At 44.1% G+C, this 27,444-nt stretch overlaps 1 protein-coding gene across 1 annotated transcript; it reads left to right on the top strand.

The window, feature by feature from the left end:
* APMAP (adipocyte plasma membrane associated protein) lies at nt 1-27,444 on the top strand. The gene is made up of 9 exons (XM_066595792.1): nt 1-159; nt 4,471-4,587; nt 9,182-9,297; nt 10,451-10,543; nt 17,759-17,875; nt 17,951-18,125; nt 18,561-18,695; nt 21,901-22,093; nt 22,994-27,444. The coding sequence occupies exons 1-9, from the start codon at nt 62-64 to the stop codon at nt 23,201-23,203; spliced, it is 1,254 nt and encodes a 417-aa protein (XP_066451889.1). The 5' UTR covers nt 1-61; the 3' UTR covers nt 23,204-27,444.

The raw sequence follows: 27,444 nt of genomic DNA, 5'->3' as shown, positions 1-27,444 counted from the left end.
CCCTTCCACTATGTGACTGCGCCCGGTGCCCTTGGTGTGAGAGCTGCTGCATGGGCGACTGATGACCATGGAGGAGGGAGACGGGCTGCGGCAGAGGAGGCCTATCCGGCCGCAGGTCATCACCGACGAGACACTGGTCCAAGAGACGCAGAGCTCCAGGTGGGTGAGGGGGCATCACATGGCTGGTGGTGTTAACCCCTTAGTGACCGGCCTATTGTCTGCCTTAACCCCTTAGTGACCGGCCTAGTGTCTGCCTTAACCCCTTAGTGACCGGCCTATTTTTTGGATTAAGGACCAAGTGATTGTTGTGGCACTGCAGGAGCCGTACCTTGCCAGCGCTGTACGGGGGCTTGTGTTTTGGGGACACGTTGTACTTATGGCCCCAATCTGGGGTACGTATAATGTATTGCAGAGCTTTTTTGGGAGGAGATGGCAAACCCCTTCAGAAACGCCACCATTGTTTTATTACAGCGTTCAGCTCTTACCTGATCCGATCGCTGTCATACCGAGAATCTTTTTTCTTAATTTTCTTTACTACTTTTGCACAATCAAAGCACATTTTTAAAGAAAAACTATTGAGTCAGCAGTGTAAGATCGATAACGCTTATTTTTCTGGCAGCGGAGCTCTGCCAGCGCTTGTTTTCTTCGTGGGAAGAGTTGTTTTTATTAGTACCATTTTGGGTCACATGACTTTTAAACAGCTTTTTATTGTGTTTTTTTTTTTTTTTTTTTTTTTTTTTTTAACTGGAATTTTTTCATTAAGTTAAACTTTATTGAACTTTTTTTTACACTCTTTTTAGTTCCTGAAGGGACTTGAGGATGCGATTGTTCGATCGCTAGAATAGTACACTGCACTATTTATGTAATGCCATCGCAGTCCTGGGTATAAACAGATCATGGGAGAGATCCTTGTATTGTCCCCTCATGTATTTATACATAGTTATTTGGTCGCCCCTTAACCGTCCCAATTCTGACACCCTCTCTGGGTATTCCATCCTCCCATTCCCATGTATTAGTTTAGTTGCCCTTCTTTGAACCCCCTCAAGCACTGTGACATCCCTCCTGAGCACCGGTGTCCAGAATTGTACGCAGTATTCCATGTGAGGCCTGACAAGTGCCTTATATAGTGGGAGGATAATGTTCTCGTCCCTCGCCCCTATAACTCTTTTAATACACCCCAAGACTTTATTAGCCTTTGCAGCAGCTGACTGGCATTGGTTCAGTCTACAGCCCACTAGTACCCCAGATATGCAGCTGAGCCGCAGTTGTAGATGCAGAATCCCTGTGGACAAATCTGCGTCCAGTTCCCTCCCTGTATGTAATGATTGTAGATGTATATCTCCCTGCTTATTGATTAGTTACTCTATTATAAAAGTTTATTTCTAATATTTATTTCTATCTAACTTTTCTATGACTGCTGTGACTTGTTGTCCCTGCCATCACATGCCCACACACCACACTGATGCGTCTCTTGGTGGTTTTGGGCACAGCTCTGTGACTTCAGCTGTCTTGGGACCGCTGGATCACAGGGCTACATGAATGCGCAGCCTGAGACTGAGGTGGAGGGTCCGCCGCTTGAGATCTCTGCTGATCAGCTTTTCCCAGAGCCTGCTGTTAGAGTGGACATTGCTGGAAGCAGACAGCGCTGTTAACATTGCAGTGGCCCAGTTTGGTAGTGCAGGCACAGTTCCCATTAAATTAAATGAATGCTGTGCCTGCAGTTCCAACTTGGGCAGCTGCAATATGGACAGTGCTATCTGTATTGTCAGCAGACCCTGTGATCATGGGATTGGCAGGAATCTTGAGTGGTGGACCCCGCTCATCAGCTACTGATGACCTATCTATCCTCCATGGTAAAAGTCACGGATAACTCATTTCATACAATCCGTGAACTAAAGCTCCCTGTGACCACCATACCGTAAATCAACAGTAGGCACATTTTTAATGCCAAGATACGAATCACAAAAAAAAATCTAGATGAATCCTATTGCAACACAGGAAGTTGTGAGATAAGATGATGCCAGCTGCTCGGTGATCGGAGGACAACCTCGTGGGCACACATTGTGAAATGGTAGTGATGAAACGCACGAGCCGCAGCCTGTAGATTACACTAGAGGTTTGCCGGAGCACGTACAACAACCATGCTGACTATTCAGTGCTTGAGGTAGGCCGATGGCTGGGGAAGGGGTCACAGACCAGGCGTCCTCATCTTAAAGACGTGGCTGTATTGGCATACTTTTATTTCACTACGCTCAAATGTGGGCATGGAGGCTCTGGTACCCTGTTGTACCGCCTCTAGCTTGGATACAAGATGTGATACAGGTGGGCATGGAGGGTCTAGTACCCTGTTGTACCGCCTCTACCTTGGATACAAGATGGGCTACAAGTGGGAATGGAGGTTCTAGTACCCTGTTGTACCGCCTCTAGCTTGGATACAAGATGTGATACGGGCGGGCATGGAAGCTCTAGTACCCTGTTGTACCGCCTCTATCTTGTATACAAGATGTGATAAGGACGGGCATGGAGGCTCTAGTACCCTGTTGTACAGCCTCTAGCTTGAATACAAGATGTAATAACGGCAGGCATGGAGGTTCTAGTACCCTGTTGTGCCATCTCTAGCTTGGATACAAGATGTGATATGGTCGGGCATGGAGGCTCTAGTACCCTGTTGGGATGCCTTTAGCTGGAATACAAGATGTAATGACTGCGGGCATGGAGGCTCTAGTACCCTGTTGTACCACCTCTAGCTTGGATACAAGATGTGATACCGGTGGGCATCGAGTCATGCAGCTTCTGTATGGTATCCTGTGGCATATCGCCCTATATTTGCTGTAACAACCTCTAGATTGTGCAAACTCGTAGGCTGATAGGAAGGATTGCACAATAAAATGTCAATAGTTTCTGCGAATATGTAAAGAAATTAACACCTGAGTGGACACAAGGCGGTTAGAAAAGGATCTGGATAAGTTGCGGATTTGGGCAAGAAAGTGGCAAATTGGGTTTAACACTGATTAAATGTAAGGTTCTGCACATGGGCAGAGGAAACACGTCGCCATCACACACTAAATAGGAAATCACTGGGGAACACTGACATGGAGTAGGACTTGGGGGTTTTAGTTAACTGTAAGCTTAACTGGGGCAACCAGTGTCAGGCAGCTGCTGCCAAGGCAAATAGGATCATGGGGTGAATCAAAAGAGGTCTAGGGGCACATGACAAGAACATTGTTCTTCCTCTTTACAAGTCACTGGTCAGATCACACATGGAATATTGTGGACAGTTTTGGGCACCGATACTCAAGAAGGACCTATCAGAGCTTGAGTCGGTTTAAAGGCGGGCAACTAAAGTAATAAACGGAATGGGCGGACTACAATACCCAGAGAGGTTATCAAAATTGGGGTTATCTAGTTTCAAAAAGACATCTGAGGGGTGACCTAATAGCTATGTATAAATATATCAGGGGACAATACAAGGATCTCTCCCATCATCTATTTATACCCAGGACTGTGACTGTAACAAGGGGGCGCCCTCTACATCTATAGGAAAGAAGGTTTCTACACCAACATAGAAGGGGGTTCTTTACTGTAAGAGCAGTGAGACTACGGTACTCTGTGCCTGAGAACGTTGTGGTGGCAAACTCACTAAAAGAGTACAAGAGGGCCTGGACGCCTTTCTCGAGCATTACAATATTATGTTATTAATAACTTCAGAAGGGTCGGCGATCCTCGGGATTATTTCGATTTCCTGGTTGGAATTTGGAATTAAATTTTTTTTTTTTTTTTAGCCCAGTCACCTTGTGTGCTCTCACACATCCACTGGTCCCAAAACCCCCTAACAGTCTGATCAGAACGACCCGGTGGCAGCAATTCATTGGTATGACCATCCAACTTCTCACACCCCAATAATGCGCCCCCCTCAGACTCTGTTAACGGGGTGAAATCTCTTCTCTGCGCTGTGGAGGCGTCTAGTGGTCAACAAGCTCCACACAAGCGGAAGAAGAGGTCACTGCATACAAACAGACTGAGAGCCTTTATAGACCAAGGGGGGGAAAAACTTTTAGGGCCTCAGGCAACAAGTGTGTGATATATTTATTACAAAGATTGTATATGGACTTCTGGGGCTTTTTCAGTGGGACATGCAAGAAACACAACTCGCTGTACAACTTGATATGTCAGAGTAGCTATAGGAGTTTTTCCCATCGTATAACTATTTTTCTCTTTTCCATGTGTAAAATTGGGTATTTAAATTTTTTTTTTTTTTTCAGTTCTATACTTACTTAGGCTTAGAGCGCTGTCTGGCTTGTGGTACGCACTGCCAGGTACCTATTGGGCAGTATTTCCATATGTTTTCCAGCTGTGGTGTCAGTATGGTTTCAGTGGCCTCTGTGAGGGACATGATGCACATTAAAATGTTGAGCTCTGGGCGACAATATGATAATGTAACATGTTTGTCTTCTCTTCTATCTTCTGCAGCACGTACAGTGGAAAAGTCTTCCGTGCCACCTTCACATGCCTGGCGCTGTCACTCTTGATACCATCTCTGGCAGCTGTGTGTCTTCTCGAGAGCCCAATAGAGCCGCAGTCCCTAAGGTACTTTTACATGTAACACAGCTGTATTTTTTTTTTTTTTTGGCTTCCTGTGAAAATCTTATTTAAATGAGACTTTCTTTGCCTGGATTCTTTTGCTTTGCTTCAGAACGTCTTTGAATAGTCATGTGGCGCTGTGGGCGCGTCATGTGACGCTGTGGGCGGAGCCCGTCACGGCCGTGGGAAGTCGGCCTTAAGGGAAAAAATTCCTTCCCAACTCCAATCTGACAATTGGAATAATCCCTGGACCCCCAACCCTTCTGAAGTAATCAGTGATTATAAAATGTAATGTTGTAACTCTCCAGAAGGCGTCCAGGCTCCTCTTGTACTCTTTTATCGAATTTGCCATCCCCACATCCTCAGGCAGAGAGCTCCATAGTCTTACTGCTCTTACAGTAAAGAATCCCCTTCTATATTGGTTTATAAACCTTCTTTCCTCTAAATTTAGAGGATGCCCCCTTGTTACAGTCACAGTCCTGGGTATAAATACAGCGATCCCTCTACTGTCCCATGATATAGTTATACATAGTTATTTGGTCGCCCCTCGGCCATCTATTTTTCTAAAGCTAATGATCCCAATTTTGATAACCTCTCTGGGTATTGTAGTTCGCCCATTCTGTTTATTACTTTAGCTGTCTGCCTTTGAACCCGCTCAAGTTCTGATATGTCCTTCTTGAGTATTAGTGCCCAAAACTGTCCACAATATTCCATGTGTGGTCTGCCCAGTGACTTGTAAAGAGGAAGAACAATGTTCTCATCATGTGCCCCTAGACCTCTCTTGATGACCCCCATGATCCTATTTGCCTTGGCAGCAGCTGCCTGACACTGGTTGCTCCAGTTAAGCTTACAGTTAACTAAAACCCCCAAGTCCTTTACCATGTCCGTGTTCCCCAGTGGTTTATGCAGGGGTACAGAATGGCTACTATCTTCCTAAAACACAGCCACACCTGTCCAAAGGTTGTATGTGGTATTATAGCTCGGCTCCATTGGGATGAATGGTCCTACCTGTGGACAGGTGTGGCAACATTTATTTTTTTTCCTTCTGGAGAACTATGAACCTCTGTCCAAGCGACCATCGAGTCGTGTAAACAGCAGCTGCTCGTTGTTTTAGCGACTCTGGTTTACCGTAAATGTAGGTTGGCTGCTGAAACGATCCTTGGCCACTGCGCCTCCATTCACTTGTGTATAGCATAGGAGCGCTAGTCGTGATAGCCCGTAGGACGGCTGCTGGGCTTGATATTTATCTTGTGTAAAGATACCCTGAGGGCCATTTACATGGAACAGTTATTCAAAAAGTAGCTGGATTGTGCGAATTTGAACGACAATCATTCAGTGGAAACGCCGCAGTGATTGAATGACCAACAATTTGTTCGCTTCTCGTTCGCCATTCATTTTATGCAGGCATTAAAATAAAGATTCACGTGTGAATAGCGATCGCCTAGTCGCTGACATTCACTGGTACTGTGAATTTGAATGATTTATGGGTGAACGACATATCTGCCTGTATAGACAGGCTGTGCGAGCAAATGAGCGAAACTCTGTCATAGTCGGCTTATGCGAAAGATAAATCGCACCGTGTAAAAGTACTGCAAGTGTCGTGCGTGTTGCTTGTCTAGGCTACAGTAATGGTGGGTTTACACGGGACGGTTGTTGGCTAAAGGACTTCACAAGCGCTGACGTCCCCGCCAGTTGTTAGTGCTCATGCAGAGCGTTTAGATAGTTGGATCACCGCTGACTTCTCAAACATTCTATGAGCAGCGCTGAGAGGGGAGTGTTTACACGCAACGAGAAGTCAGCGATAATTTTTATGCTGCTTGAATGTTGGCAAAAAGCGAAAAATACTGGAATAGTAAACCATGTTTTTGCATTTAGACATAACGATTGTCGTGCATTTTTGTTCGTATGAACGAGTTTTGCGCGATAATTGTCCTGTGTAAATGGCCCATAAATATTTTGTGTAGAGATGAGCGAGCATACTCGTTAAGGCGATTTACTCGAGAGAGCATCGCCTTTTTTGAGTTCCTGCTGGCTCGTCTCTGGAGATGCGGGGGGGATCGGGAGGGAGCGAGAGGGATCTCTCTCACTCTTCACTCCGCTCCCCTCCGACGCCCCCCCCCCCCCCTAATCTTCAGGGACGAGCCAGAAGGTACTCAAAAAAGGCGATGCTCTCTCGAGTAAACCCCCTTAACGAGTATGCTCGCTCATCTCTAGTGAAGTGTGAGAGGTGCTTACTGCCGAACGGAGAGAATGAGATGTATCTTCTAGGGCTTATCTCAACCGCTCAGTCCGCCTGAAGAGCAGCCGTACGATAACCTATTGTAACCGCTTAGAGGAAGACTCCGTAGAGGCGTCTGATCTTTACTCCTCGTTCGCTGTTCATAGAAGAAAGGATGACTTCAGGTTGAGGGATCTTCTCGGACGGGTCAGACCGCTGCGGGGCCGTCATCCTGATACACGAGAGCCTTATCTGCAGTAACCTTTCATCTGACTAACCTGCTGTGTATGTCTGCCTATAAAATGTTCCTCTGAGCCATAAACCGGAATTATTTGCCAGACCTGTTCCTGCTGGTGTGTGGATACGGGTATACTGTGTGTGTGTGTGTGTGTGTGTGTGTGTGTATATATATATATATATTTACACACCACGTCTCCTGTGCAATCCCTTCTTGTCTTCTATGGCCAAAGTTTACAGGCACTACGCTTTTATAGTGTTACCAGATGCTTAAAGGGAATGTGTAATCAGAAAATTAAAGGGATGATCCAGGCAACACCCGCCAGGATGCGTCGGAGTGGAAGCACTGCTCTGACCCCTGTGTAGCGGCCGGCGCTCGTAATTGCAGGTACAGCTCTCATTGTAATTAATGGGAGCTGCGCTTGTGATTACAGGCGGGGGTCACACTGACTTCACTGAGAGCTGCGCCTACAATTACAAGCATCGGCCACTACACAGTGGTCGGAGCAGTGCTTCAACTCAGACACCAATGTATTCTGGTGGGTGCTGCCTGGAAGGCCCCTTCAACTTTTTGTATAAATAAAGTTTTTATGTTAAACCTTTTTAATTTTAATTCTTTCTTTATTTTTTTTTATTCCTAAAATTCTACATGTACTCGTTTGACCACTAATGGTTTGATTCTGCATGTGGGAGCCTGCAGCGGAATCCAGCCCTGTGCCTAGGCAACATCCTCCGCACATACCTGATTCTCTTCTTCGTCTGTACTGTGGACGGTCCATACAGGGAGCCATTGGACATGCGCAGTAGTTTTTTCTTTAAATCCCAGATTTTCCTGCGTCGTCACTAGGCGATGACGCGGAATCTGCGACCTTTATGCAATGTCATTGCGGAAAGGCTGTGAGTCGGACGTCTTCCACACAGAAATAGAGCATACAGCGATGTATTTATTTAAATTGATTTTCGCACGTGTAGAGGAAAAAGTGTTTTGCCACAGCATGCTATGGGCGGTACTTGCTGCGGAATTCAGAGGCGGACTCCCGCTCTGGTTTCCACAATACAAATCTGCCCTTGCGCAGCCGGCGTAAGGCTAATAATATTCAGACACTCCTGTTCCGTAGAGAAAACTTATAGTAGTAGTTATCTTACATCATCACAGGCAGGATTACGATGTAAGGCAACACCCATATCTAGATAACACAGGATCCACTAGTCACAGTAGGTGATGATCACAGCTCACCTCCTCCCCCTTCCTGCACTATAAGTTCTGCACAGGTTACAGAGCATACCTAGAACAGTTTCCAATCTAAGGGTCTGCTTAACCAGCCGACTTGTTCTTTAAACTATATCAGAGTTGGTTCGGGCAGCCTGTTAGTTCCGGCAGATACATCTTTGGGTGGTTCAAACGAGAAATCGTTCCCATTCACTCCATAATTAACTCCATAACCCGGCCCCCCTCTAGCTGAGTGACGTGGATGAGGTCTCCTAGGTCATCCATCAGATGATCTAGGTCTCGCGCATGCACCGCATGATCACAGCCCAGTGCATGTGCAGAAGAGGTAGTCCAACCTACCCAGAGTAGTGCCAAATGTTCTGTGCATACGCCTGTCCGCGGGGGTGTGGTGCGTGTGCGAGGCTTGGATCCGCCGTGGATGACCTATACTAGCCAGATGGAGGTTAGTAGGACAGTGTCCGCGTTCCTGCCTGACTAAGGGACCCTGTGAATACCTTTTAGTGTACGTCCGGAGCTTTTTCCGGTGTACGGGTTAAATGTCTGGCAAAAATGTGATGTTAGTTGGGTGGATGGGAGGTAAGCATCTCTGTTCAGATGTGCATTCTCCATTAGCCGTGTGATGGGTTGTAGGTCCATGAAATAAAGGTCTAAGAACCTTCTGCTTTGTTATTAAAGCATGTTATATGGCTGGAGATCCAGGATCTGGAGCCGTTATTGTCCCGGCATTAGGGGAACTCCATCTAGCTTCTTCACTGCCATAGATCAGAGTGGAAGCCAGTTTGTTTTCATTGGAGTAATGCATACATAATGGAACATAGAAGACTTTCCGTGTAAGGAAATTGGTGGCAACCTATTGTGTACCAGTAGTATATTATAAGCGTACTGAGGCGCTGACTTTGTGTTATATGTCCTAGCTTTCAATCCCCACCACTGATGACCGGTGTCCTGGAGCCAAATGTCAAGCTGAGGAAAGCTGAGCGCTTGTACGAAGGCGAACTAGTGGGCCCAGAATCGCTGGCAAACATCGGAGGTAAAATAGTAGTTTTGTTTTTGTCTTTCTGTTTTTTTTATATGAAAAGTTATGCTAAATTCTATTAACCCATTAAAGACCAAGCACCGTAAATTTACGACACTTCGTCCTGCGCTTTGATCCCAGCCAATAGCAAAAATACGGGATTAAAGCTCCTGCTCCCACAATGTAACAGGAGCAGGTCAGGTCCTCTGATGTTGGTCATCCATAGGAGAGGACAGGAGTGTCTTCTGCATTCTATCTTGCAGGCTACATAGTGGTCAAAGAGTGCTGTGTAATGAACAGAGAACATGGAAGCGGCGCTTCTCCTATTCGACAAGGCGATCAGGTGACCGCTGGGTGCCTCCTGCCACGACAGAGCTGCAGGGTCTTAGGAGGATTGGCTCAGCTCTGCCAGTGACTATAATGGCTAGCCTAAACTGTTGCCATCTGCGCTCTATGATCCGAAACTATACCAATTATATCAAAACATCCGAAACAAAATGAGGAACCTATTCCTGTACTTCAATACTAATTTTAAAAATTTCAAAAAACTGTTTTTTACCCTAATAAAACGAAGAAACTGGGAAAAAAAACCTCTGCAAAAATAATTTTGATAGCTTAAGAAAAAAAAAAGTAGGGCAGTAAAACCACGTCATGGGTAAAATCCCCGAAAAGTGTCTGGACCTTTTAGGACCTAAACAGTCTGGTCCTTAAGGGGTTAAAGTATATTGGTGACAGTCACTTTAACATGGTGTTAGAAATCTGACAGATGCTTGAATAGGACTTGCTGCCCCTTCAACCAGCTGATTGTGTGGGTGCCGAGGGTCAGACCTCCACCGGCCTGATGTTAATGGGCCACTCACAAGGCAGTAGTAGTGTAAAGGACGGCAGCAAGAGTGCCATCTCCCAAACATCCAGTATATAGAGAAGGTCACAGCAGGACCGCAGTGGTAATGTGAGGATGGCCATAGATTCCTCCAGCAAAGTCAGGTCTCAGTGTGCCCACTGATGACCCTGCATTCTTAAAGGGCTTGTAGATCTTGGCACAAGCCCTTTTAATCTACCATAGTAAATAAGCAAACCTCCAATTTCTCTTTCTCTATGTTACTGCTATGTGCTCTTATGTCAAGAGCCGACCACTTGGTGTGTGATTATTTACGCTTTTCTCTAGATGTCCTGTTTACTGGCACTGCTGATGGACAAATTCTGAAGATTGAAGATGGCAAAATCCACACCGTAGCAAGACTCGGAAAGCCTCCTTGTGGTGAGACGTAATGTAGTCACAGCGTATTTCATAATGGAGGTGTTAAATGTTCTCCGTGAGGTCTGCTATACAACCTTATCCAAAGGCCACGTAGGATAGGGAATCACTGGTGGGTGGGCGAAGGGGGACGCTTCATGTGCAGACCCGCTGCTGAAGCATGATGCTGCTCACCTAGTTGGTTGGCGCAGCAAAATATGCGCTTTGGAAATGCTATGGCTGTTGTTGGCTGCAGACCAGGACTCGTGTCAGAAAAACCGGGAGCAGTAATCGGTGCACACTACAGAGCAGGTAGATAAGTATAAACTCCTTTATTCACAGTGGAGACTGCCCTAATCTCTCATGCGCGACCTGAAGGTTGCAAGGTTAATCCACGCCTGGTTCAGGTAGCTGGCTCAAGGTTGACTCGTCCTTCCGTGGTCGGTAAAATAAGCACCCAGTTTGGTGGGGGATAATAAATAAATTACCTGAAAGCGCTGCTGAATAAGTTGGCGCTATACAAATAACAAGATTTTATTTTATCTACATGCGTTTCAGGACCATACTGGCTGTTGGGCAAGTCACCACTATGTATTATTTGACTCTTCTCCTATCACTGTGAAGCAGAATTCACCAAGCATTGGATTTTTCACCCACTAATCGGGAAAGTGAGCTGGGTTTGATAGGAGGAGCCGAATAGTAGATAATGGTGACTGGCCTGATGAAGGGGCCAGTACAACCCCGAAACGCGTTTTCTCTTGTATCTGCTGTGAATTAAGAAGTTTATATTACCAACCTGATCTGTAGTGTGCGACCATTACAACTCCTTCTACTTTATCTCTGTGTCTGCTTATGGTCTGTAGTCCCTTTATAGCTTTGCATGTTTTCATAACCTCATAGTACTTTATGCAATTGTGTGCACTTCCTAAACATCTCACATTAAAGGCCATAGGGGAAATCTTCTTACTGTAAGATACAAGGTGTTAACCTCTTAAGGCCACAGGACTTAGGTTTACATTCTGGCAAGGTGGTGCTTAACACAACAGGACGTAAACTTATGCCCTGTGGATGGCACTGGCTCAGAAGTGAAACTCCACCACCGGAAGCCAGCTGTAACGAACGGCCAGCGTCGCACTGCAACAGCGGGGATCCATGAGAACACCGATTTCTTATTGTTAACTTCTTACGTTCAGGCCTGCCATGGCCTGTGATCACTATTGTGAGTGATAATGCATTGCAGTACTGAAATGCTGCAATGCATTATCATAAAGATCCGAGCTTTTCTGGTTCAAGTCCTCTACAGGGACAAGAAAAATGTTTGGTTTTTTTTAAGAAAAAAAATCCTGTTTCTTGCGCACTTTCCCCTCTTTGAATGAAAAAAATAAAAACACCTATTTGGTATCCTTGTATCCAAACTGAACGTTACAATAAATTGAACATATGTTTTAAAAATGTTATCTATTTTTTTTATTCTGTTATTTTTTTTTTATAGTTCTTGCCATGCAGAAAAAAACAAAACTAAAAAAACGAAAACAATATGCTTATTTTGTTCATTTTGCCTCCCAAAAAATGCGATAAAAATGGTTTTAAAGAAAGGTATGAACCCCAAAATGGTACCAATAAATACTATGGCCATAAGAGTTCTGGCTTTTGAAAAATGGAGATGAAAATCCCAAACAAATCGTTGCATCCTTATGGCCAAAATAGGCGGTGTCCTTAAGGGGTTAAAGAAGAAATGGTTTGTTTAAAGGATCGGTCTTCCAGCAGGCTTGAACAAGAGGGTGCTGCAGGTTATTCTGCGCTGCCCTCGCTCTGGGGTAAAGCAGTTGCTGTGATGGACGACTAACGGGCTTATTGTACAGAATTACTGAGTTGGATAAATGACTTTCTGTTTGTTAGATGATCCCATCAGTATAATCAGAGGCTTCAGGAAATGTTCTCTCTGTTCCTGTACTCCTTGATGTAACGACTACTGGCTGACATGTAAACTCATTACTGGTCTTGTGGGATGGGGGACAAGAGTGACAAAAATATGCCCTTGTATTTCCACACTTGCAAATATACTGTTTGCACTGTCAACTGTATGTACAAAGTACCAGGTGCCAAACAAATGTTTGATCCACGCCCATTAGGGTGGTTTCACATCTGTGTCCAGGGTTCCACTTTCTTGCACCACTCAGGGAGCAAGAAAGGGGAATCCCCGTGGCTAAGTGGCTCCGTCTCAAGACGAAACTCAACAGCTCCAAATGGACCCCATTGACTACCATGGGGTCCGTTTGTGTTGTGCTCAAGTGCCCGTCTTTGGACGCACCTGTATGCAGCGCTTTTTCTTCCGATATTTTGCGACAGAACCTCTGACGCAGATATGAAGTCAGCCTAATGCAGTTTCAATGAGCGTTCCTTCTCTTTCAAGTCTATGCCGTTTAGTACATCATGCTTACTATCCAATAGGTGGCGCTGCAGAGGTAGTAATTCCATCTTCTTTATTTGCATAAATTACCCAGAGGAGCTTGCATGGTCTTACATATCTCCTTACTCACCTTCTAAGTGTCTTGACACCCCTTGCGGGCGCTCTCCTTGGGGAGAGACTATGCCATCCTTATACCCACTCATTCCCTAGGTGTCTCCACACACTTTTTGGGTGCTCTCCTTAAGGAGACACGACACCCCTCCTGACCTAAGCTTTCAACTTTTTCTCCACGCTTTGGCTCCAGCTCTGACTCCCTGTGTACAATTACAGGAAAAACCAAATGTAATGTAGTAAGATGGTAACATTAGACTTAACATCCATTAAAGGGTGAATTAAAAAGTAATTCTTCCATGTCTGTAACTTGTCATCTATTGGAGTGACTGTGAATGGCTACAAACGATGGTAGGTATTCTTACTCTACTAATGTATGCTCTAGATTGATTAGAACCATGGCTCCTTCACATACATGTGTGGTCACAACCTATGATGCACGCAATACACTGCAGCAATCTGCAATAGGCTCCGATGTTGCCGCTCACAGACTTTACGCGAAGTATGTGCGCACTAAAGCCTGCAACATCTGCTATCATGGTGTGTATTACATAGATGCCAAGAGTGCATGGCGAGGGGCGGCGTGCAGGAAGTACGCAATGTCTTTACGTACTTGCTGCGTGCCACGTGACTGTCTCATGCGGGCAGTGAATAACACCCGTGTGAAGCTACCCTAAGACAAATACATCATCTGCTAAAGAATGTGTATATGGACGCTGTAAGGCCCCCTCAGATGTGCCTATTTGCACATGCAATTCCCATTGATTTGAATAGTTGTGTTCATATGCATGTATTATCCTGCTTGTTTTGGGTTTCCTGTGCATTTACTGATCAGTTGTCCCCGTAGAAGTCAATAGAGGTGTGCAGATGCGTGCGCAGTACATCAGGATGAGTTTCAGAGGTGATCTTTTTCCTGCACAATTACGCAGTTTTTCACACGAATTAACCATTTCAATCAGTGCACATTTTTCTGCTGTGTGCAAACGAAATGCCCTGCGTGTGCTAAAAGTACAGTAATATATGCCGATGTGTGCGCAAAAACGCAATGTTCTTTCTGCAAAAGCACAGCGCTCAGGCGTGTGCAGATACGCATGCGCTTGTCTGAAGGGGACCTAATGGACACTAGCAATATGTGTGTGACGAGGTGAGTTGAGTCGTGGCTTAGTGCAGGATGTCGCTGATGCGTTTTGGGTGTCCCCATAAGTATTCTGCAGCGAATTATGGATTTAGTTGCTCACCCTTCTTTTACCAGAAATGTAATGCCGGTTCTCTGTTTTAGCCTCATCTAATCACTCGGGCTGAAAAAGAAAAGTGTGCATTAGTAAAGTAAGGACCCCTATAGAACATCAGTCATAGACATTCACAGTTACTGGAAGAGAGAAAAAGTTAGAAGTTTTCAATATTTTTATCTTGAAGCCAGTTCCTCTCCCTCCTGCTTTCCTAGTCCTGGCCAAAGGAAACAGCTAAACTTTGAGTGTCCTAAGAAAAGTTTTAAGTGCCGTTGTAATAGTTTAGTTTTTTTATTTGTACAAATCTCCAAAAAACCCTTCACCTCTTTAACCAGCTTACAAGATGCTGATTCCGCATCTGTAATAAGGATGTTTCTACGCCCTTACATCCCCACGCTGTGTGCTGCATGCTAATGAAGACGTCTCCCGCATTACATTGCACATGTGTTGGAGTCCTCGGGGTGCAGTAACATAAAGGCCCGGTTTGCAGATTCTGCATATTTTAAGCCTTTTGCTGGTTATTGTAGTTTAGGAAAAGTTTTTTGGAGGTCATAGATTCCTTACTACATCTGCACAAATTTCTATAAACCTTCTTGCTTTGTCATTATGGGATGTTGTGTATACATTGATTAACCTCTCAAGGACCGCCCCCCTTTTTTCTTTTCTTTCTTTTAAATTTTTTTCTCCCCTCTTTTAAAAAATCTTAACTTTTTTTTTTTCTTTACCCATCAATGTTCGTGTATGGGGACTTGTGTTTTGCTGGACAAGTTGTATTTTTTCAATGATACTATTTAATGTACCATATTATGTACTAAAAACTTTTTAAAGAGTGGGGTTGAAGCGCAAATCTGCGGGGTACATACTGCAGCAAAAACATGATAACCCTTTTCTGTTTCTCAGTACGATTTACTAGGATACCAAATTTAACTTTTGGAAAAAAATAAAATTATTTTCTGCTGCCATCATCTGACGGCCATAACTTTTTAAAAAAAATTTTCGTTGACCTTGTTGTGTGAGGGCTCTTTTTTTTTTTTTTGCAACATCCTGTAGTTTTGTTTGGTACCATTTTGGAGTGCTTACACCTTCGTGATTTGCTTTTTTCTCTTGGAGACCGGGTGGCCAAAAAAGCACAATTGTAATGTTTTGTATTTTTGTTTTCCGATGACTGTCACCGTGCAGGGTAAATAATGTGTTAGTTTGATCAGATTCTTATAGACGCACTGATAAAAAATATCTACAAATAAACCCAAATACATATTTGGTATTTCTTTTTTATTATAAATGACTGCCATAGCAATCAAATGGCACCCTGGGATCACATCGGGAGGAGGGGAGAGAGTGCTGATCACACACAGGTGGGCGGGTGTCTGCTGTAAGAAACAGCCAGCATCTGTATTGCATTGACCACTGATTTCCCCCTCCATACAGACCCTGCACGTCCATGACATAACTGTACATCATGGAGCGTTAAAGGGGTTTTGTCATTAAAGAAAAAAAATTCTTTATTCACCTATTCCTCCCCAGTCAGTCTACTTACCTCATCTTTTCCCCGACTATCTTTTTGTGGCTCCTGCAGTCCCCCTGGTCACCTCACCTCCAGCTGGCTGATTCCTCTTCTTCCTGTGACGAAGCGTCCATTGTCTGCATTTTCCTTCCTGCAGATCAGTGTAGTGACCTTAGTGATGTAGTGCTCATAGGCTAGCAGGGAGTGCCGAGCTATTGCCGAGACTACGTATGTGTGCTGTCTCTGCAATAGATCTGCATTCCTTCCTAGCCAGGGAACGCTACGTCACAGGGACGTGACCTTCACTGACCTGCAGGAAGAAGAATGCGAGGAGAAGATGTGGTGGGAAGACTGTCTGGGGAGGAATAGGTAAATATAGAACTTGTTTCTTTTTTACAGAACCCCTTTAAGGGGTTAAAAATAAAATGGAAAGTGATGGATTATATCTAATATTGTATTATTGTCGTGCATCCACCATTGTATTCTAGCGTACTGCAGTAACTTCCCTCTTACGGCTGTTGGATGTGGAAGCTGTATCCATGCTTTAAGGCTACATTGATACATCCAGTTTTTGTTGCTGTTTTTTGAACCAAAGCTAGGAGTGGATCCAAAAAGAGGAAAAGTTTTTTAGGGGGTCCTGATGGGGCGGATTTGCTGTGGAAACTCCATAGCATCAAGGCTGGCTTCACACAGCTGAGAAATGGGGTCTTACACATGAGCGATTTCCACCTCGGTACAGTGCTATGCAGGAAACGAATCGCGGCATATTCTAGCTGTGTGGCCTCGCATCGCAACCACTTTGTCTTCTACATCCCCGCATTGATGCAAGGCTGTTTTGACATGAAAACTCTTCACATCCACAGGGATTTCACATGATGGGGAGCGCGATATAGGGGCGGAGTTCACTGACGCATATCGCGCTCGCCCATGTGAAGTTAGCCTTGTAGCAGCAGCAAAGTGCATGAGATTTCGTAAATCTCATCCACAAGCTGCAGAAATAACCTGCCTAAAACCTGTGTGGAAATTGAGATACGGTGCGGAATTCACTTCAACAGCATGTCGATTTTATCATAGTTTCCACTGTGGAATTCGCCTCTTCTCAAAGGGGGGAATATGCATTCTGCACGGGGATACGTGATAAAACCCAAATGTGAGAACCTTCTGCTGCAAATCAGCCCCCCGTATGGACCCAGCCTAATGGCCCTTTTACACGGGACAATTATCGTTCAGATTCCCGCATGCTGTGGCGGAACAAGATTCATTCCGTCTCTGCATACAGAAAACTGAACGATGTTTCGTTCCACGTAAACAGCAGTCATTCTCTTTTGATTGTCTGTCTGCTTACTGTGAATGCAGGCGAGAAGGGGTTGGGATGGGGGGGGGGGTTGGTTGTAACGCTCCCCAGCCACCATTCCACCAGCGCTGTGAGTGATGCCAACGATACTCGCTCCTGCGTAACAGCACAGGAGCGAGCACCACCGAGACAAGTACCAGGTATCGCTTCTCCTGCGTAAAAGGACCATAAGGCTAGGGCAGTGCAGCAACTCATTCCGCACCAAAAGTATTGCAGTGTAGCCATACTAGATCACAACCTAATGTACACTAATGGAGTCGCGTTCCAATTCACTCTCATCATATTACATCAGGTTGTGATGTAGCATAGCAATACTTTTGGTGCGAAATGTGTGTCCTTGCAAGTGTTGCTACATAGCCTTCGTCTAATGCTTTTCCTTCTGTATCTTTGATTGCATACGTGACTCCGGCCTTAGGCTGGACTGGCGCTGTTCACACGTTGGCGAGAAGCATCTCAAGTCAGACTATGCCATTACCTATCCCAGGTTTCAGTATTCACCAGCTTATTAAAAATTAACATATTTTAATTTTTAGAACTGTTCATATTGCCCATGCTGGACGTATTTGTCTCCAATTTTTACCATTTGTTGGGGCTTACATGCTGTCTTTGGCTTATTGGTTCTAATTAACAGGAACCAGAGACAATGAACCAAACTGTGGAAGACCCCTCGGACTCCGTGTTGGCCCCAATGGGACACTTTTTGTTGCGGATGCTTACCAAGGAATATTTGAAGTGAATCCGACTACAGGTTTGTGATGCGGGGGCATGCTGGTACCTGTGGTGGCAACCATACGTGATCCTCATTACCTACCTTCTTGTGTAGGTGCCGTGCAACAGCTTGTATCATCCGACACTCCAATTCAGGGGAAGAAAATGTCCTTTGTCAATGATCTTGCTGTGACCAGTGATGGCAGGAAGATCTACTTCTCTGATTCCAGCAGCAAATGGCAGAGACGGGATTACCCTTATCTAGTCATGGAGGGCACAGATGATGGACGGTGAGTATTTTTTTTACAAAAAATGGCAATCTACTGAAAGCTATGCAGACCATCTCTATCTCGCCCAAACCCCCCTTACACGTGCTCACTCGGATGCTTCATATAACATTGCAGCACAGCAAAAGTCTGTATATTGCATCCTCCCTCAAAGCCTATGCAACGTACAGGACAGCCATATATCTCAGAGAGTCATATGTCACATAATCGCATAGAGCTAAATCGTAAGTGGGTCCGTCCTTTATACTCCTAAGGTCCAGCCAGTGCCAATTTGTATAACATTGAAACATTTTTTTATATTTCCCCTTCTGTGATGCATTTGTATAACATTGGACTCAAATGCTATAGGAAGGGTGTTTTCTGACAATGCCACGTTTGTTCATCTACATGACAGTCATGCAATTTACCTTTCCATTTTTCAATTCTGTTACTTTGTAGCTTGCTGGAGTATGACACGTTGACAAAAGAAGTGAAGGTTTTGATGGGAGGATTACGATTTGCCAATGGCGTGCAGCTTTCTCCTGCTGAAGACTTTGTGCTTGTTGCAGAAACCACAATGGCACGTGTAAGGCGGTAAGTGCTGGCGGCGTGGTGTGTATCATGTGCTCTTACATCACCCTATACTAATAACTCCCCACAAGAAAGCCCAAAACTTTATTTATATAGCTAATGGGGAAAAGGGAAGAAAACAAAGACTCACTGTCTTCTGCTTCCTCAATAAAACGGCTCATTCAGGAAGTCACCGAAGTGTACGAATGAGTTGTTTGAAAGCTTTTACACAGGTGTTCATTCGTTGTTTGCCGAGATATCGTTTTGCGTGGTGGGGCGGATCTACATGCAAATTCTTTCGCAAGTCATTCAAATACAAACAAGGGCCGGCCACTACAGAGGGGTTGGAGCAGAGACTACTGTGTAATTGCGGTGCCGTCAGTGGGCGCCCAGTCAGGGCCCCGACGGACGGGACACTGCTGATCTACTATTGATGACCTATCCTGAGGATGGGTCATCAATAGCAATCTCCCTTGGAAGACCCCTTTTGATTGTCATATAAGCAGTCTCCACTGCACTGGGTGGTGGAGAACACCCTTTTAGCAATCATCTAGCATCAGCCTCCAAAAGCACCTTTTTGGAACATGAGTGGAGTTTATAGTTCAGCAGCATGTCCTTCCCACCTGGACAGATTTATTGTAATTTAGCACAGAAACTAGCATAAATTTTAGCGCAAATCTATGACTTCTTATAGCTAGCGTAGATTTTACTTTGTAGCACCCACACTGGCCAACGGTGCACCAAATTTAATAATGGGCTTTAATGCACTTCTGCTAAAAACTGTATTTTAAAAGTGAATTTGTCTTCATAAAGTCTGATATATGTATATGTCATATATATGCTTACCCGTCATGCGTTGCTGCGAAGACAGACAGACATACATACATTCATTTTTATAGATAGATAACAACCAATCACAGCGCATCTTTTCAGCTTTATAATATATAACACCCAATCAAAGCGCAGCTTTCATGTTACCTCAGCGGTATAATATATAACACCCAATCACAGCGCAGCTTTCATGTTACCTCAGCGGTATAATATATAACAACCAATCGCAGCACAGCTTTTATGTTACCTCAGCAGTATAAGGAATAGCAAACAATCACAGCGCAGCTTTCATGTTACCTCAGCGGTATAATATATAACAACTAGAGATGAGCAAGCATACTTGCTAAGGGCAATTACTCGATCGAGCATTGTCCTTAGCGAGTACCTGCCCGCTCAGAAGCAAAGATTCGGCTGCTGGCGGCAGGTGGGGAGCGGCGGGGGAGAGCAGGGAGGAACGGAGGGATGATCTCTTTCTCCCCCTCGCTCCTCCCTGCTCACTGCCGCAACTCACCTCTCACCCGCACTGGCAGCCGAACCTTTTCTTCCGAGCGGGGAGGTACTCTCTAAGGACAATGCTCGTTCGAGCAATTGTCCTTAGCGAGTATGCTCGCTCATCTATAATAACAACCAATCACAGCACAGCTTTCATGTTACCTCAGCACTATAGGAAATGGCAACGAATCACAGCACAGCTTTCATGTTACCTCAGCAGTATAAGAAATAACAACTAATCACAGCGCAACTTTAATGTTACCTCAACAATATAAGGAATAGCAACCAATCACAGCGCAGCTTTCATTTTACCTCAGCACTCTAGGAAATAACCAATCACAGCGCAGCTTTCATATTACCTCAGAACTATAGGAAATGGCAACGAATCACAGCACAGGTTTCATTATACCTCAGCAGTATAAGAAATGGCAACCAATCACAGCACAGCTTTCATGTTACCTCAGTGGTATAATATATAACAACCAATCACAGCGCAGCTTTCATGTTACTTCAGCAGTATAAAATATAACAACCAATCACAGCGCAGCTTTCATGTTACCTCAGAACTATAGGAAATGGCAACGAATCACAGCACAGGTTTCATTATACCTCAGCAGTATAAGAAATGGCAACCAATCACAGCACAGCTTTCATGTTACCTCAGCGGTATAATATATAACAACCAATCACAGTACAGCTTTCATGTTACCTCAGAACTATAGGAAATGGCAACGAATCACAGCACAGGTTTCATTATACCTCAGCAGTATAAGAAATGGCAACCAATCACAGCACAGCTTTCATGTTACCTCAGCGGTATAATATATAACAACCAATCACAGTACAGCTTTCATGTTATCTCAGCGGTATAATATATTACAACCAATCACAGTGCAGCTTTCATGTTACCTCAGCAGTATAATATATAACAACCAATCATAGCGCAGCTTTCATATTACCTTAGCAGTATAAGAAATAGCAACAAATCACAGTGCAGCTTTCATTTTACCTCCGCATTCCCAATATCAAGCAAATGTTTTGCGAAACGTTCGGCGGATGCATCATTTTGTAGTTGAACACTCATCTCGTTGCTCGTAATGCCCTTTTCTTTCGTGCTTGAGATGGAAATCGAATGATCTACGTCTGGTGGGGAAAACTGTCGACGATGCCTATAGATGTACTATGCCTATAATCTTCCCAGGAGTGTACTCAACAACTTCCCAAAGTTTTATGGCGATCGGATGCATGGTGTAGTAGCGCAAAAAGGACAAACAGACACGCAGACATACATTCATTTTTATATATATATATTACTAGCTTACCTGTCGCGCGTTGCTGCGAAGACAGACAGACATACATACATACATTCGTTTTTATATATCTAGATAACAACCAATCGCAGCGCAGCTTTCATGTTACCTCAGCTTTATAATATATAACACCCAATCACAGCGCAGCTTTCATGTTGCCTCAGCAGTATAATATAGAGCTACCAATCACAGCACAGCTTTCATGTTAGCTCAGCATTCTCAATATCCAGCAATTGTCTTGCGAAACGTTCGGCGGATGCATCATTTTGTAGTTGAACACGCATCCCGTTGCTCATAATGCCTTTTGCTTTCGTGCTTGAAATGGAAATCTTTTCAAGATCTTTGTCTGAGGGGCATAACTGTCGACGATGCTCGCACGCGCGCCACCTATCGTAGGATAGTTGTACTATGCCAGTAATCTTCGGAGGAGTGTACTCAACAACTTCCCAAAGTCTCATGGCAATTGGATGAATGGTGTAGTAATGCATAAAGGACAAACAGACAGACACACATACATACATCATTCAATTTTATATATATAAATAATTTTTTTTTCTCGTGCTTTTACTAATGTACATTCTTGTTATTCTGTCTAGATATTATGTGTCCGGTCTGACAAAAGGCGGAGTAGACATGTTTGTGGACAACTTGCCTGGGTTTCCTGATAATATCCGCCTTAGTAGTTCAGGAGGATACTGGGTGGCCATGTCTGCTGTAAGGCTTAACCCTGGCTTTTCCATGATGGATTTCTTAGCAGACAAACCATGGGCTAAGAAAATCATTTTTAAGGTATGTTGAAAAATAACCGCTTAGGCACATTAAACTAAGCTCAGCATGGAAAAATACAGTGATTATCTAAAATAGGTGCTTTTAGACCGAACGAGTTAAAGAGAACTGTAATCCTTTGGCCGAAATGCGAGCCAACGACTAAACCGCGAACGAGAATTGTAGATTTTTCTTCTAATGCAGGCATAAAAATCATTCTTGGCTTGTTTGGTTTAAACAGCGCTCATTCAATCTTTCACATTTGCTTATACAGTGAATGTGAAAGACTAAACGATTCTTGTTTGAACGAGCCAATCATGTGCCTGCCTGTCCAAACGGGCTGCGCAAACGAACAATGATGTCACTCGTTAGACGAGCTGATTATTGTTCAGAAAGGGCCCTATGCCTGTATAGTGCTAAAATCTGGTTAGCGGCAAGCTAGTAAACTAATCGGTATATTGCTTCCCAGAATCCAAAAATCGGACAGCCTACAGGGAACTCGCACATATATAAGCGTTCTTGCCACACTCCTCTAATGCGCTAAAATAGCACTAGTGGGAACGAGGCCGGAGAGTGTTTAACCATCAAAATGTAGAACACTGGGCTGAGCATGTCCAACCGTGACAACGTTGTCACCCATGGAGGTCGGCGTCAGCTGCCTCATCTCTTTAGCTGTACGCACATACTCCCATAGAGAACAGCAATGGACTCTTCTCCACAGACTGCTTGCGCCCACACCGTTCTCTATGCAGAGATGAGTCCGCTGGCGCTAACAGGTGACAGTGCAAGAACGGGGAACCGGATGAGTATCAAAACTACATCCTCGGACTCCTTGGAACTTGATCTATGAGACCCTAATTTTATAGGGGTAACCTGTTCCTTTTAATTTAATTTCTTAATATTGAGCTTTGTCTCCATCTGCAGCTCTTCAGTCACGACACGGTGATGAAGTTTGTCCCCAGGTACAGCCTTGTCTTAGAGCTCGGGGAGAAGGGGTCTTACAAGAGGAGTTTCCATGATCCTAACGGAGAGGTGGCGCCCTACATCAGTGAAGCACACGAGCATGATGGATACCTGTATTTGGGATCTTTCCGGTCACCATTTGTCTGTAAATTGAACCTTAAAGATGTTTGAAGCTTCCCTTACGTATAATTTGAAGGACATCTTGCAGGACCTCAGAACACAGGTGTCGCCACAACGGCTGCCCCCAGATCATTATACAGGCGCTCTCTAATTTTGTGATCTATTTTGGATGATAGGACAGAAATGTTGAGTCTTTGGCTTCCAGAGAAGCCTGACAATATATATATATATATATTTGTATTTAATCAGTTTTGGATAATGTGTAACGAACATTTTGGCCTTGTTTTTCTAGAGAATGTATAGAGTTTTACCTGTGCCAGGTACGCCGACCAATAATAGGAGTTGCTTGTAGCAGAGGTCGGATAGTTTGTAGATTTGTAGCATAAAAACCACAGTGCATTGTGGTTTTTTTTAGGTTGTGATCCAGTCATTCCATCACAAATAGCAGTGCGTGTCCAATAGTAATACAGGCTCGATTATTGTGATTGATATATTCAGCATTTTTCTTATGTAGTTGCCAGTGTAATCCTAAAATATCAGTTTATAGCCTGAGTCTAGACGTGGCTTCTTTTTTTTCCTAGAACTTTTTTTTATATTGCTGCTAGTTTTCTAATATCATCTTTATTATTTTTCTTAAAGCCCGTTCTAGCAGTTTCAGACACCTGAAAATGTAAAGTGAAGATTTTCTTTAAACTTATTCATACAGAACTACTGCATCGAAATACTAACTACCACCTGTCTGTGAGTGACTCTGTGGGTTACATGTGGTGATGTCACCATCATGTGATCAGTCACCGGGGCTCTGCCCCTGATCACACAACGGTGACGTCATCACAGGTCCTAAAACATGCAGAGCCTCACAGCAGCCGTGTGCTTACAGATCCTGTGATGACGTCACCGCCGTGTGATCAGGGGTGGAGCTCAGAGACCCAGCCACTGATAACATGACAGTGACATCATCACAAGACCTGTAAGCACACGGCTGCTGTCTGGCTCTGCTGGTTTAGAACCTGTGACCAACTCCAATCCCTGAAACACTGGTACTAATTTCTTTATATGCATGGGGAATTGCATGAATCCGTATGGTTTGTGCATGCAGCAAACTACTACTGGAAAAAAAACATATTGCATTGCAATAACTATTACAGTAATCACAACCCATTCTCCGACAGTGGTTGAATGTTTGTAATGTGGGGTAAGAGACAAGTTGCAGTTTTGCTGCCAGGATGACACGTGGCATGGGTTACCAGGTTTTATTAGGAAAGCAATGGCTCTGCCCCATGTTTTATGGGTGATGGCAAGCTGTTGTATAGCACAAACGTAAAGATACAGTGCATCTATACAAGTATTTTTTTGTTGCTCCAGTGCATTTAAAATAGTGAATTAAACTACTTTTAGTAATAGGATATTTTCCATAAACTATTTCTAATGTCTACAGCTCCCATCCAGACCAATGTGTATATATGGTTATAGACTACAAACCAGACCTATGTTTAGTAGCATCGTCCTCTGTTAACAAATTCTCCGATGCATTTCCATGGCCTGAAATATCGTTGTCTGCCAGAAAACCACTAACTATTCAAGAGTGTATTTGAAATGTCGACTCTTTCCCCCGACCCCCAGCGCACGCCCATTGGTTGTTGAGTCGACTAAACACACATAGATATGTACAAGCGGTCTTTGAGTCAACACTCGACACTGCACTCTCTCACTGGACCAAAACCAGTTGGATGTAACAGCGATTTTTTTATTTTTTTCTTCTACAGCAGTCATCCTTTATTAGCAGAACACACAGAATACAAACAACGACAGACATTTAAAATTGAGGTTATGGAGGTGAGCAGGGGGTTGGTCCAAGGGAAGCTGTAGATTCACTTTTTGCGCTTCCCCTTAGAAGAAAAAGCCAGCAAAGAAATCTGTGTGCATTGCCTCCTGCGGGAGCAAAATGATTTCGCTGAGAGTGACAAGGACCATGGAGCTCACCTGAAGAGATGATCTGCTTGAGTCACAAGACTCCCCAGGTTGTAATCCGACTGCTTCCTGGTTGCCACCAGGTTGAACCATTCTCGCCCTTTCTGTGCCAGGTCTCTGAACTCCTCAACAGCTGCCCGATACGGCTCATTACTGCCTGGAAACTGTTCATGTGGGAGAAAAGTTCTTCATCCTTCAGCGATCTGCTTTCCTTGCATGCCAATTCTCCCAGGGTGAAGGGAGACTCCTTGTCGTTCTCAGTTTCCATAAGCTGACTATTGGGACTGTCTGTAGTATGAGCACTTGGCTCTTTCACTCAGTCTGCGTAGCATAGAGTGTTCAGTGTATACTCACTGGGGAAAGCATTGCCATCATGCAGGAAGACCAACAGGGACTGTTCAGTCAAGAATTACTTGCACAAATCTGTGTTTTCGGGAACCAATCACTGTTCAGACGGAGGGTAAAATGTTTAAATAAAAAAGGCAGGAGCCGTTCGGTGGGAGGTGCACACCAAACAAGCACATGCCTTCCTGAAAAGTTATTGGCTAGTCATTGAAAGACAACAATTACCTGTGTACGCCAGACCATAACTGACCAGTGACTATTTTTAGGTGAGCTAAGATGAAGCGACCAGTGAACAAATACTTGCTCACCACCTGGTTGATTTCTGTGTTTTTACGGAACAACCGTCGCTTAGGTTGCTTAATATCTGCGTTGAGGATTCCGCTTTCCTGCTCCTATCGGGGAGCAGGAAAGGGCAATATTTGAAGCTGAATGACTCTGTCTCTAGACCCAATCGATTATAATGGTATTTTGAGCCGGATCTGTAATGGATCCTCCACCTTGGAGGTTCTGATGCAGATGAGAAAGCAGCCTTATACTCTATCGAGCAACTATTGGTGCAATGGTCGTCCCGTGTAAGCCAATTTTCCTCTGCTTCCGGTGCCTCTTCTTCTTGCTACCCTACGGACAATGGAAGAGCAATGCATAACTGCAGGATCTGACTGTAAAGGACTATAGAAACACATAGGTCTGCTCGTTAGCTGTACACACAAAATGGTAGAAAACTTCTAACTACTTTCAGAGTTGTTTTTAGTTTTCTGTTTTTTAAATGCATTGGTGCAATGAAAAAATGACTTTCTAAGATCTGAAGGCACCAAGCCCTATAGATATTGGGAGACACACAGATACGGTTGTTTCAGTGTAACGGAGTGCATATATTTCTTGGGGTGCCAGAGAACATACAAGTTATTGCTACTTATGTGAAACAAGTCTACCTTTCATGAATGACATGACTGTATCCATAGACTTGATGAAATAATGGGTTCTATACTCCGCAACTTGCTGCTGTGGAATTAAGGACGTCTTGCGGAGTTGTTGCGGCTTTCTAATCGCAACAAAATCCGCATCTTCGCTGCGGTGAATTCCGTCCCATGTGAAAGGTTCCTAAGGGAGCAACTCCTTGTATTACACGGTCACCCATAGGAGTCGTAGAATACTTTGTTTTGTCTTGCTGACTACTCCAAGGAAAATATGTGATTAGTTGCAGCAATTATCTAAGTGCCAGGGTGGCTTTCTTATAAAAATGGTTGTTTTCTTGAGACGACCCCTTTTATATTTATAGGAGGATAATTGATTTAAAGAGTAACTACATTGACAAGTCAAAAGTTTTGATCAGTGGGGGTGCTGAGATCCCCGATGATCGCTCAAGTGAAGAGGTGGCAGTGCTCACCCAATGGTTGTGCACCTTCAGCTGTCATCCTTTCCTGTAGGCTTCTCTCAACAGCCGATGACCATGCATGGAGAGGAGCCTACCGCAAACGATGACAGCCGAAAGCGCATGGAGCTTAGGTGAACACTGCTGCCCCTTCATTTCAATGAGGCGCTCTTCAAAACTTTTGACATGTTTGTTTTTTTTTTAAGTGTAATTACTTTTTAATGTTATGCTGCTAAAATCTTTCATCTGTTATGTATGACCTTTTATAGAAAATGTGAAAAGTTGCCAAGATGTCAACGGTCATCTAGAGGACACCTGAAACTACAGGCTTCATGGGTTACACCATGTTGCTTCACACTTAATGTAGCCATGCATTACTACACAAGACTGTTAATTTACCATTGCGTAACGGATGCCACTAACAAACATGCTGGCAATATTTGGTCATTTTAATAGATTTTTATTGTTTTTTTCTTGTCAAGAGCCACCTTACAATAGAGGCGAACAGAAACAATAGGGGGAAACTGCATTGATGTTGTCGTTTTAGCTGTTCTAGCTGCATCCCTACATTGTTAATCTAATAAAATGTTCTTTTTTTTTTCTA

Source organism: Eleutherodactylus coqui, chromosome 3 (genome assembly GCF_035609145.1).
Source record: "Eleutherodactylus coqui strain aEleCoq1 chromosome 3, aEleCoq1.hap1, whole genome shotgun sequence".
Taxonomy (NCBI): domain Eukaryota; kingdom Metazoa; phylum Chordata; class Amphibia; order Anura; family Eleutherodactylidae; genus Eleutherodactylus; species Eleutherodactylus coqui.
Note: the sequence above shows the minus strand (reverse complement) of the source record. Positions and strands in the feature narration are given on the sequence as shown.

Excerpts from the sequence above, each read along its gene's own strand:
- APMAP (XM_066595792.1), top strand. The coding sequence starts at position 62 with ATGACCATGGAGGAGGGAGACGGGCTGCGGCAGAGGAGGCCTATCCGG. Across the intron at positions 4,588-9,181 it reads ATAGAGCCGCAGTCCCTAAG|CTTTCAATCCCCACCACTGA; the intron begins GTACTTTTACAT and ends TATATGTCCTAG. Across the intron at positions 18,126-18,560 it reads GAGGGCACAGATGATGGACG|CTTGCTGGAGTATGACACGT; the intron begins GTGAGTATTTTT and ends GTTACTTTGTAG.